The sequence below is a fragment of the Hemiscyllium ocellatum genome, chromosome 31 (genome assembly GCF_020745735.1).
Source record: "Hemiscyllium ocellatum isolate sHemOce1 chromosome 31, sHemOce1.pat.X.cur, whole genome shotgun sequence".
Taxonomy (NCBI): Eukaryota; Metazoa; Chordata; class Chondrichthyes; order Orectolobiformes; family Hemiscylliidae; genus Hemiscyllium; species Hemiscyllium ocellatum.
Genome location: NC_083431.1, coordinates 22,464,973 through 22,478,343, shown reverse-complemented (window position 1 = coordinate 22,478,343; position 13,371 = coordinate 22,464,973). Strand labels below are relative to the sequence as shown.

At 40.3% G+C, this 13,371-nt stretch overlaps 1 protein-coding gene across 1 annotated transcript in view; it reads right to left on the bottom strand.

The window, feature by feature from the left end:
- sez6b (seizure related 6 homolog b) overlaps positions 1-13,371 on the bottom strand; it is a 428,333-nt gene that overhangs the window by 38,042 nt on the left and 376,920 nt on the right. Inside the window, exon 9 of the mRNA XM_060847773.1 lies at positions 11,611-11,807. Within this exon, the coding sequence (XP_060703756.1) occupies positions 11,611-11,807 (197 nt within the window). The remainder of the gene's footprint in view (positions 1-11,610; positions 11,808-13,371) is intronic.

The window sequence follows — 13,371 nt, the reverse complement described above, 5'->3', positions numbered from 1 at the left end:
CCAGAAAATGTTAAAATTAATATTTAATCTGATAACCATTCTATTGGTGCCCACTCTCCACGGGTCTGATTAGGCCTAGACCCCCACCCCCATCCCACCCCCGCAAAGACCTGAAACCATCCCCATTGAAACTAAGTGGATCTCCACCATCCAACTCCCCTGACCCACCAACTTCCCCTGACCTGCTGGTCCCCTCACACCCCTGCTCCCATCTGACTCCACACTACTGTCCAAGCCTCCCAACCCTTTGTCTCCCCTCAGATCTCTCCCCGATCTGACCTGACAAGCCCCTGACCTGGAAAATCCTCACCAACTCAACTATCCGCCCTATCACCTTGCCACACCACCCCAACTGTCACTATGCTCACTTAGCCCTCCCACTCTCATTTGGTAACACACTAAAACATTTTTTAAATATCCCAATACCTTTCAATGTGTGAGGGGAACAAATAGCCAGGATATGCCTCTAGTGCTATAAAAGGTGGGTGTGGCTTGGCCTCCCCTGATAATGCGGCACCATGAAGGAGGACTCAGATTTTAGACACCGTCTGCTTCTGAAAGAGGCCAGAATCAGATGTCTCTGAGCTTGGTCACTGTGGAGAAAAGTTGGGGCAGAATTTGGTCATTGTCCAGGATTCCTACTTTCTTCTTTAAAATAGAATCCAAGATTTCTTTTTTACCTCCATCCAAGTGAGTAGATGAGCCTTGGTTTAATTGTTAAACTGAAGATGACAATGCAGTACAAACTAGCTCCTGTGCTGGACTAGATTACGTGCACTATCTTCTGGGATTCTGCTGGCTGTAGATATAGCAGGGCTATTTAAAAAGGAAAAGGTTTTAAAGCCTGCACAGCCAGTCATGAGACTAAGACGCCTTTTCAGAAAATAAAGTATAAAATAATTTCTACTTGGTGCATGACCCACAGACAAGGAATACAAATAGAAAGTGCTGGGGAGGCTCAGCTGGTCTGGCAGCATCCCAGGAGAGAGAAACAGAGTTAATGTTTCATGTCTATTATGAATCTTCTTTATTATGAGGATGATGAAGCAACTTCTTGAGGCTTGTTGCAACTATTTTATTTGTAATGTGAGTCCTACATGGATGGCAGGGAGTTCATACAAAAATATGCACATGGCCCTATCAACATCCCGAGCCGTTCTTTTCTGTGGGTCAGTTCTACCCTCCCTTTTACCAGAGGTATGACTAACCGAAAGATCTAGCACCTATATATGCTCCTATTCCCATTGCACAGTTAACCATGTGTTCCTTTTACATAAACCACAGTTCCTAACTTTCCCTATACCACAATAAGCCTTCTGTATTAACACCATGATAACAGACTTGACCACTGAAGAGATTTTAAGCGACAGTTCTGTGATATTTGATGCAATTCCTACCTCATCAATTTGTTATTGTTCAAGTACCTCTCCTGTATAATTGGCTCCTAAATGTATCCTGCAATTTATGCGCACGTTGTACAAGCTGTGAGATATTTTAACTTGCAGACTAATTATGCTCAATTAGCTGTTTAAGGCGCTCTAATGGTTACAATTCAATCTGGCTCAATTAACATTGCAATAATTAATCCATTGATATGTAGGGCCAGCAGAATGAATGGTACAGTATTAGCAAAAGATGAATGTGCAATTTATGTGGTTGACTTTTTCTGGATCATATACTTCAGTAATGTATGTAGATGACTATTATTTCACTATTGCAGGCAAATTACTTTTAGCAGGCTATATGTCAGAAGAATTGACAAAGGACAGTAAAGTAAAAAAAAACTGTTGCCCTTTTATTTTGCACAGTGAGCAATGTTTCTCATTGTGTTGTTCACTGGCGTGGCTTGAATCCCAGGAGAACTAAAATATTAATTTGTGTAAGTTAATGGAGCCCTCTTCAGGGAACCTCTGAAGCCAGGTGCTCGGAAAGAGCAGCTCAAAAGACCATTTTGTGAAACTCCTGCAGGATTTCCTGAATGCAAGTGATGCTTTTATTAAAAATCTGATTTCCACTGAATGGTATGAAAGAGACAACAGCAAAGTAAGTAAAATAATTGAAATCAGAAGATAATACCTGTGTGCATGTAAGATATGAGTAACTGGGCTTTTAAAAAATATTTGATTTGATTTAATCTGCTACTATCATGCATACTGAGATAGAGTGAAAAGTGTTGTCTTAAGTACTTTACAGGGAGATTGTACTTTCCAAGTGCATCAGGGTAACAGACCAGACTGCAGGATACAATGTTACAGTGTTAAACATGCAGGGTAACTATAAGGGTTAGAGTCTTTGCAAGGTCTTGCACACAAGTAATCCTTCTACAGGAAGTCTCCAGGTTACAAACAAGTCCCGTTTTTTTCAGCTGTTCGTAAGCTGAATTTGTCTGGAAGTTGGAATAGATACGGGCTAATTAGTCCGCCAGTTCGTTAGGATGAAACATTGTATGTAACTCGGATTTTTAAAAAATAATTTTTTAAAATGAGAAGCTGGAGGTATGTGACATTTTAAGTCGGATGTTCGTAACCCACTGACTACCTGTATATTTTTGTGCATCCTTTGAATATTAGAGAATGAAAAGCGGGTGTCTCATAATGAAAGCAGCAACCTTAAAAATGAAGGCGTGTTTGCTATGCTAATGTGATCTATAATCTAGGTTTTAGATGTGGTGTTTGCATCATCTGTTCCCAAAGTGTACATATCATTCGGCAGGCAAATACTCTGATAATAATTCCCTAATAATCATTATTAATAATACCAAACATCTAAAAAAGGTCTTGTGTAGGCCAGCCATCTATGGCAAGTCTAATATCATAAAGGCCTTCTTTTTTAAATAAACTGAATATCCTATCTGTCAGAATTAGTGAATCCAGCCGTTTTACGTCCAGAACCATGCTTCATGAACTGGACGGACAAACATTTTACTGGCGGCAGTGTAAAAACTGCTTCCACTTCATTAAAGCTGCCTGAGGCACCAGAACTTAGACTACTGCTTAGGAGTCAACATAAAACACCATGACCAAATGCAGGTCAACATAAAAAAGGAATCAGATGAAAACTTTCAGTGTTTTAGAAGATGGAAATTGCCACTTACATTGGGAAGAGGTACCAAATCTTCCAAACAGTGAAACAGTAAATACAGGAGGAGGCCATTCAGCACCTCAAGTGACCATCAGCTCTTTTAAAGAACAACCCAGGTTGTTTTATCTCATGCTGTTCCTTCATATACCTGCAATTTTATCTCCTTTATTTCCCTGTTTGGAAAGAATGTTCCCAATGCAAAATGTCCTGTCTGTATCAATAGTGCTGAGGTGGAGGTTGTTGAGATCTTCATGTTCTTAGGAGTAATTATCACCAACAATCTATCCTGGTCCATCCACGTCAACACTACTGTCAAGAAAGCATACCAACACCTTCCTCAGAAGGTGAAGGATATTCGGCAAGACTCTTCTCAATGCCACACAGCCTGGTGTGGCAAATGCCCTGCCCAAGATTGCAAGAAATTACAGAGTCATGAACACAGACCAAGTCCATCACAAAGGCCAGCCTTCCTTCCATTGACTCCGTCTGGGCTTCCTGCTGCCATGGGAAAGCAGTCAATGTAGTCAAAGGCCCCTTCCATTGCTGTTATATTCTCTTCCACCCTCTTCCATCATGAAGATATGCAGAAGTTTGAAAACATGCACCAACAGATTTAAGAACAGTTTCTCACCTGTTATCATCAGACTTATTATTAGACTTCTCATATGTTAGATTTGACCTTTCTCTGCACCTTCTCTGTAGCTGTAATACTGTATTCTGAATTCTGTTCTATTATCCTGTCCTATGCATGTCTGGTTAGCGTGCAAAACAATACTTTTCACTGTATCTCAGTACATAAGACAACAGCTCGGAAACAGACTTTTCGGTCCAATTTGTCCAAGCCGACCAGACATCCTCAATTAATCTTGTCCCATTTGCCAGCAATTGGCCCATATCCGTCTAAACTCTTCCTATTCAAGTACCCATCCAGATGCCTCTTATTTGTTGCAATTGTACCAGCCTCCACCACTTCCTCTGGCAGCTAATTCCATATACGTACCAACTTCTGCGTGAAAATGTTGCCCCTTAGGTCTCTTTTATAACTTTCCCCTCTCACCCTAAACCTATGCACTCCAGTTTTGGACACCCCCATCCCAGGGAAAAGACCTTGTCTATTTACTCTATCCATACCCCTCACGATTTTATAATCCTCTATAAACTTACCCCTCAGCCTCTGATGCTCCAGGGATAAATCAAATCAAAATTTAAAAATGCCTATCATGATCCATCTGCCCAGTTGCACTCGAGACATGGTGCCATTGTAAATTTAAATTTTAAATAATTGCAAGATCTGAGAAAAGACAGCAACAACTATAAGTAGTTTGCAAATTTCTTTGCTAGGGGAATCCCGGGCTTCAATGAAAAGAAGGCAGATTAGTTGTCAGTGCTACACTGGACCTATATGGAGATCAGGCAATTTAAAAAAACACCAAGTGCATAGGTTAGCAACGAAACTTAAGACTGTCACTGTGTTTATCCAGATCTTGCAACTAGTTTAAAATGTAACATGAGAAATTGCTGAGGTCTGGTTTCTTGATTCCTGCTTGGAACAAGTTTCAATGCAACAGATGCGATCATCTTTGTCACATTCAGAATCACTGAATTGTTACAGTACAGTAGTCAGGGGGCATTCAGCCCATTTGTTAGGTATAACTCTCTCACCTCTCACACCCATGAACAACAATACCTCACCTAGCAGTGGCATTGCCCATTAACACAGTCTTTCCCCTTCTGAAGGCAACATCCATATCTGCCATGCCATAGACAGTATATCCAATCCAAAGTATTTATTGTGAAAAGAAACTTTCCTTTGTGCAATCCTTGGTTATTTTGCAAAACATCTTAAATGTGTGACCTCTGGTTATAAAAGGCCAGAAGTTGTGATACATATAATTAGGTCAGGTCAGCTCAGTGTATTTTTTGTAGTTTTGTGACAGAGAGAGAGAGAGACTGGTTATTTCCTGGGTATGCTGCTCCTCATTGTGCATGGAAATGCATTCAGACAGAATAGGTGCCAACACCAACACATTGGAAATGACAAAATGTTCCGACCAAGTCTGGAGGGGCGAATAAATTTCTTTTCTCACTCCTGGGACTGGTATAATGGAGTTTGAATTTTTTAAAAGGTGTGGTATTTTCAGTTTAACAGCACATGAACAGATGTAAACCTGTGAAGAAACAAGCCAGCCTGACCTTCAGTAAGAAAGTATAGAGTTAATTTTATTCATTAAAAAAAACTCAAACACTGCTAAAGTCTCCAACTCCCTGAAGTTGAACTGTTCTCTAGTACTCACCTTGTTAGATTCGCAGATAATGTTAGAGAGATTAAAACATAGTTTTAGTCCTGGATAAATACAGACTGGCCTATAATCACTCGTGCTGACCTCTCCTGTAACTCCCCCCATGTCTCCCACCCACCTCCCCTAAAATATCCCATGACCACACTCACCCACTTACCCTCTGACCCGACAACTACACATTCCAACATAATCTGAAGCAATAATTCCCCCACCACACTATGATCCCCTGACTACACCCAACCCAACCTTACCACTCAGCCTTTGACCACCAAGCCATCCTTCCAACCAGACTTGGCTATACCTCAATATCTGATAATCTGAGCCAACTAATCCCTGACCCACATCTCCACCTAGCTGCCACTCTACCCACTTGTCATCTCACCAACTTAATCAATCTTTTATCACACCCATTCATTCACTTACTCCTTCACTAAAACAAGACCAGAAGCTGTAAAATGGTGCATTGTCCTGACTGCCCTCTGATGTTATATCATGCAATGAAGCTCTCTGCAGTTCTAAGAGAAGCTGGGCTCAGGAGACCCATGAAGAAATATGGTTGCAGAGTCAAGATGAGGAGAAGGTCAAGTGCTGCATAAATCCAAAGGAAATTGCTAAACTTGTATCCTCTATGTAACTATTTGTATGAGTATCTGTAGTTAACCAGGAAAAGCTTTGGGATATAAAACAGTGAATTCACACTGATAATGCAGATGGCATAAACTGATCATTTTAGAAGTCAACAATATTGACAGTTAATGCTAAGCATTAATTTGGCACAATCAGTATGAACACACCAGAGAGAACAGATGGACTAATGTGACATTAGTGACAAGTTGATGATGGTACACAATTCACACATGGTGGCATTAGTTCAGTTGCTAAAACTCTTCATTGAGAGTCAGAAGGTTGTGGGCTCAAAATGACTGAAACAAAATGGAGGTCAGGGTTTACGATCTGAAGTTGATGTACTCAATGTTGAGTCCTGAAAGCTGTAAAGTGCCTGATGGGAAAATGTGACGCTGCTCCTGTTGATTGCATTGGGTTTCACTCCAGCAGATCTAGGACAGAAATGTGTTTATCAGAGCAAGATGGTGTTATAAAATGACAAGTGACTGGAAGGTTAGACATTACTAGATTTGAATCACTTGAATTCAGCTACTCTTCCTAATGGTGGTGAATATTTGGGTATCTTACAACTGAAATTTTCCTAGCACTTACCATAAAGTATGAAAGTTCATTTAACAGCTATTACAGAAGTAATTAACTTTCCAAAATTCTAGTCTGGGAAAATGAAAGGGGAGAATTACAAGAAACACAGAGGTCATGTTGAATAGTGTCAACAATTCATCTGGTGCCAGTTGTACCCTATTACCCATGTGCTGTTCAGAAAAGAAGGTTTTGTTCTTGGATGGAACGAAAACTAACCTTCAAATGGAGGTGGACAAGAAGAAAATCCAACATCATGAGTAATTGTCCTATGGCCATTAGACAAAAGGGTTTGGACAACTGATTGACAGAGAAAATAATTTCCCCCTGGAAATGTGATACATGAATTAGTGCACAGGAGCAGAGAGGCTACTCACTGGGGAGTTCTTAGAGAGCTATCCTCAGGGAGCAGTCCTCATCCAGCAGACCTAGTCGGCAACAGTCCTCGTCCGGCAGTCTTCACAGAGCTGTCTTCTCCGGATGGAAGATGAACCAAAAGATGTGGAATAAGACCCAGGGTACAGTTCCCTATCATTTCGTCCAGAGAATGGGATGCTGCCCCCACAACTTTAATAAGGGCAACACATTTCACTCCAACAGTTTGTTTGGCCTCTGCTATCAGTGAACCATTCCCAATTGTCATGGTTGTACACTTTCTTTAATTGACTAGCGTACCATGTACAAACTGCTGCTCTTTAAACTCAATAAACTATCTGAAAATTGCTCCAAATCATTAACTGTCTGCATTTAGTAACTGTGACCGTAAACCCCCAAAATCCACAATAGTAATAGAAGAGAGGGAGTTGAGAAGCAAGGAAACAATGAATTAAATGCTATATTTCTGAGAACTACATATCCCTTCAAGTATCTTTTCAATATCACCAAATCAGATAACTTGGCAGCAATTGTCATAATAGTACAATCTGATTATGAAAGATTTTAATTTTCTGCTGAAGCTCAGCTGTTACATACAAAATGTCAATGTTCAAAGTCTGAAATAATTCCACATTAGCAGCCTCTTTTACTTGTAAATTGCACATGTACACTTGCAGTGCTGGCTCGTATCGTATGATTTCACAAGAATATGGACTCCAAGTAGAAACTGTCTTATATTTCACTTGTCCTTTTTGGGAGAATATACAGCTACAGTTAAATTGTTTGATCCAATTCATTTTATTTACTCAATGCCATTTTATCAAATAGACTCAGAGCTGCTAAGTGCTTAAAGAATGAATAAGAATGCACAGCACATTAAATGTTTCAAGTTTTGTTTATGCTACATTCTAAACACTTGTGTTGTGCGCAGTTCATTGTCAGTGAGATTTCCAGCGAGGAACAATAAACTCTAGGCCTGTTACTGCTACAGCTTCACAATACTGAGTCTAATTACATATTGCATTGGGATTTGACTAAAATAATATTTTATTTTCATCCTCGAATACCTTAATTTAAGGTATTGATTTTTGAGGCAAAAACATTTTTTTTGCACACTGTAATATTCTTCATTTAAAGGTCACCTTGGCACAAAGAGGTTTGTTACTGAAAGATTTCCCCATCATTCCTTTAAAGCTCAGGCCAACTGCTGATCTTAATTGCAGATTTACATTAAGACCCAATTTTAGCAATAAAAGCCTAACGATAATAACAGTTCAAAAATACTTCAATCACTGTACTATTTCTTTTTGATTCATTTTGCTACTGAAAAAGAAATTCAGGTGATTGTGATTTCCTTTGCAAATGGGTGATGAAACTTTCTCAAATGATGAGCATGCTTTCTGTCACCAACGAGTAAAAAGTGAGGTCTGCAGATGCTGGAGATCAGAGCTGAAAATGTGTTGCTGGTTAAAGCTGAAGGGCTTTTGCCCCAAACGTCGAATTTCCTGTTCCTTGGATGCTGCCTGACCTGCTGTGCTTTAACCAGCAACACATTTTCAGTTCTGTCACCAACGGTAGACTATTATATGCAGGCTGATACTTCGGTACTGGGCTGAGGGCTACTGCATTGTTAGTGGTGCCAGTTTCTGGCTAAATCCATAAACTAAGGCCTCATCTTCCAGCTCAATTGGACGTGAAAAATGCTAGGGCTTTGCTTAAAGTGGAGGAGGGGGACATTTCCTGGTACTATTTCTCCTACAGTCAACAGCTCGTAAACAGACTATCTGGTCATTAATTTCTCTGCTATACGTCCACAAATTAACTGCTATGTTTGCCTCCACTACAACAGCGATGACAGCTCAAAAGTACTACAGTGACTGTGAAGTGCTTTGGGACTTGCTCAGTCATGAAAGGTGTTATATAAATGCAAATTGTGCCTTCTTTTCTTAAGGCAGCATGAATGCACACCCATCAATCCCTACAACAGCTCACGCACCACTGATCTCAGCAGAGCTGTCAATTTTAAATTGAATGGAAAACCTGCCTGATTTAAACATGTCAGTGAACCAGACATGTAAAGAAAAAGCATTTTCAGCAGTTAAACAAACGTATGAGTTCTAAATGGCATGGAGTACTCAAAAACATTAATCTATACCAATAAAAGCAATATTGGATGCCCTGGAACTAATGATTAAAAAAAGCTCTTCAAAACACTGCAGATAGCCCTGATGAACATACAGGTTATTGTGGAATGTCAAGGTTGTAGTGAAGGAAAAAAGCAAAGGTACTCAAGGTCCCAGTGTATACTCTACTATGAATGCTGACCAAATCTGGTGAAGTAATGTACACACCATTAAATATTTAGAAAGTGCACCAAATACAGAGCAACAAGCATTAGCTCTGGGGTCAGGAGGCCAAATATGTGTTTGGATTCCAATCTTGCATCATATCAACACTTGACGTTAGTTATTGTGAGCTGGTCCATTAGGGATCAGGATTACGACTGAAGGCAGACTTCCAGGCTGATGGATGCACAGAGGATCCTCCAGCATTCACTGATCACAAAAGTAGGAACTGCTAATGTATGTAGAAGAAAGTAAGGACCTCAACAAGACACCCTTTGAAAATATTTGGAAAAGGTTAGATGGCAACTGGCCACAATCCTGATGCTGCTTCAATGGAAGATGATCTTCTCAGAGCGGTCTAGAGCCATAGTCGTGACCACCTCAGAATGTAATCTGTGGTGGGGTGTTTTAAAGCAGTGTTGGTGTACTAGCAGTTCCTCCTCATCCCCAGTCCTCCTACATTGGTCACTGGGCTTTAGCTGCCAAAGGAGGTGGACCTGCAGCCAACAGGAAATTTCCAGTTGACCACAGAATATTGGCCTTAATTGAATCTTTAATTGCCTTAATAGGTTCCCCACTGCTGGTGGCTGGGTAGCCATTAACCTTTTGATCTTCATGTTATGTCACAAAGAGAGACACTGAGAGATGTTGGTGTACCCACATGGCAGCTGCCTTGTTGAGTTGTTGAAACTACTTCATCCAGACAAGTGGAGAGCATGCCTGACTTGTGTATTGTTCATGGTGGACAGGCTTTGGGAAGTCAGGAGATCTTAGACTTTCCAGCCTTTGACCTGCTCTTGCAGCCACGGTATTTCAAGGCTGGTCTAGTTAAGTTACTGCTTAATAGTAACCCACAGGTTGTTTTTGATGATTATGGATTCAGTGATAACAATATCACTGAACGTCAAAGGGAGACTGTAAGATTTCTTCTTGTTTGACTCGATCATTATCTGACACTTGCCATTTGCCACTCATCAGTCCAAACCTGAACATTGTCCAGGTTCTGCTGCCAGTGACCATGGGTTATTGGAACCACAGTAACCATCAAGCAAAACAAAGTATGACACTTTCTTAGAATGCACTGTGAAATTATACAACAACCGTTTTTAATGGGAGTAACGATTAATTAGAAATGTTGGAGCAATGTATGTAAAGTCCAACTTAAGGGTAAACAGGAAGAATACAACCAGCTTTGATTTCTGTAAATTGCCCCACACTATTCCGATCACAAAGCATCAGAGAAGATACATTCTACTGTTGCTAATGATGCTAAAAACCTGAGTGCTCTGATTACGGTTTCTTGGAAAATTGCAGCCAAAATCATCTTGAAAGATGAAATCAAAGCTATTTTCCAGTTCTAAAACAGTACCATCAATCATTCAGAAGATTAAAGCAGGTCTCTTTAGATCGTGGTTTCTGCAGTTTTAATTATTTTGATTGGCGTACACAGCTGAGAATTTTATAATTATATGTCAAATCTGTTTGCTAGAACAGTTCTTAAATTGACTCAGCTTAATGAAACAACAAAGGCAATTAGTGGCTCAGTAATAAATTGTAGGATTGACCTTTAACGATTAAGGAAACTTTCTACCAGTTGTATGAGGAATAATGCCTGAGTGTAGCAGGTGGGGGAAAACTGAAGGAACAAAAACCTCCCACAGTAATGGGAGGATTGGAGGCTTTGTCAACTACATTCGGAAGCTGCCTAGTAACCATGATGCCAGATTCTTGGAAGATTGACAAGAAATGCAGTGCAGATTAATACTTGAGCTTAAGTTTCTCTTAATAAGAGAATTTCAGTGGATTTGTCTGTGGGAGCTTGCTTTCTGCAAGAACTCATGTTGCCTCCAAGTTGCAGGGACAGCTGTGATTGATGATGCCTATGGGGACATACATAGCTCAGACTGCACAACACTCCTGACTCATTACAACTGCTCAGCTGTAATCCTGTTTCTCCCTCACCCCATACCAGTAAGGAATAAAGTTCATGAACAAAATCTGTAGGAGCATGATAGAAATGAATGACATTGGCTATCAAACCACGAAAACCACAATAATAGTAATTATTGTGGCAAATATTTACCGCAGTCTAATTATCGGTTGTCATTTCTTTGGTGGTCTGAGGAAAAGGATTGACTCGCACCTCACTGAAACAAGTATAAAGAATATCCCAAGTGTGAGAGATATATTCTACAGTAAAACCTGAGCCAGTTTTGAGTGCAGTTTCTAAGCAGGATCTGCTTGTTTTCAGTCAGCGAAATAAATTGTTGAGTTTAATTGGACAAGCAAAATCTTTGGCTCACCATAGAAATGAATGACAAATCCCTGCTGATATCCAAACACATTGGTTGCCGGATCAGATTGGAACTGAATGGTGACATCAGCCATGGTTGTATACAGTTTGAACGGATGATGAGTGCCTGTGTACTGGCCCAATATTCTTGCTGTTAGATCATCACCATCGTAAAAGGTAAGAACGTCATTCTGTCCCATGTTTAACCTGTAAAGGCATACAGTTTGTTAGTCAGATGTGAAGTCATTACTTCCTGAGACAAATGAATACCAAATACAGGCATTGTTCAATGTGATCCCAAAACAAATGGTCTGAGGCAGGAATGAAGTTATGAGTGGAAGATTCAATAGATTATTACCATGGCTTTGTGGACATTACATAATGATCATAATAATGAAGAACTATGGACAATCAACCTTTGACTTCCATTATCTGAGTTTAATTCAACAGACTTTCGTGACTAGAAATGGTATTAAAAAGGGGGGATAAACTGACAATATGGTTGACACTTATTGCAATAAGCTCCAGAAAATCAATGTGGAATAAGCAAAATTGTCTGAACGGAAAGTAACAATGCAAGAGACCAAAGCCAGGTAGATATGAAGCGACCTATATGTCCAATTTTTAATTTACAACTTATGGATGAGTTTCATGTAGTGGAAATGAAAAAAACTCATAATTATCAGCTTGGAAGTGATGGCCCACACATGGAAGACATAAACAACCCCTATTTCAAATCTATACTTTGGCAAAGCACAAGAAATACATTTTTACCAGAGCGCCAGAAGAAGCTTTCCCCATCTTTGGCTCAGGATAAATAAATCTACTGCTGACAACATAAATTTGCGAAGTATGCAAACACAAGGAACTCGATATCTACAATATCACACTGGAGAATGATCCAGGATAGCCTGTCAAATTCTGGTCTCAGTTTAACACATTACTCCTTAAGCATACCCTAAGGACTTCAAATTAAGTATTCTTCTTTCTTCCCTTTTGTATTGGACACAACCTCTTTTAACCTAGTATCAACATCTGCCTGTTTGAGTCTTATGTTGTGTCTTAAAAAATTCCTCTTCTCTTTCACTCAAGAGAGACTTGTAATTAGCTCCTAACTCTTTTTCTGTTGAAACAGTTGGAGTGAGATTTAGCCCTGTGTTAACAAAGAACATTAAATCTTTGTTGCAGTCAACCGGGGAGGTTAAAAAGAGGACATCCAATTCACTCCTCTGCACCAGGTCCTAAGAAAGAATACGAGGAGAAAATGAGGGCTATAAATGCTGGAGACGAAAATGTGTTGCTGGAAAAGCGCAGCAGGTCAGGCAGCATCCAAGGAACAGGATATTCGACGTTTCAGGCATAAGCCCTTCCTGATGAAGGGCTTATGCCCAAAATGTCGAATTTCCTGTTCCTTGGATGCTGCCTGACCTGCTGCACTTTTCCAGCAACACATTTTCAGCTCTAATCTCCAGCATCTGCAGACCTCACTTTTTCCGATAAATGCTGGAGATCAGAGTAGAGAGTGGGGTGCTGGAAAAGGATGATAGGTCAGGCAGCATCTGAGGAACAGGAGAATCGACGTTTCAGAAAAGAGTACTTCATCAGGAATGAGGCTTGTGAGCCGAGCGGGTAGAGATATAAATGGGGTGGGTGGGGCTGGGGGGACGGTAGCTGACAGTGCATTAGGTAGATGGAGGTGGGGGTAATGGTGATAGGTCAGAGAGGAGGGAAGAGTGGATAGGTGGGAATGACAATGGACAAGTAGGACAGG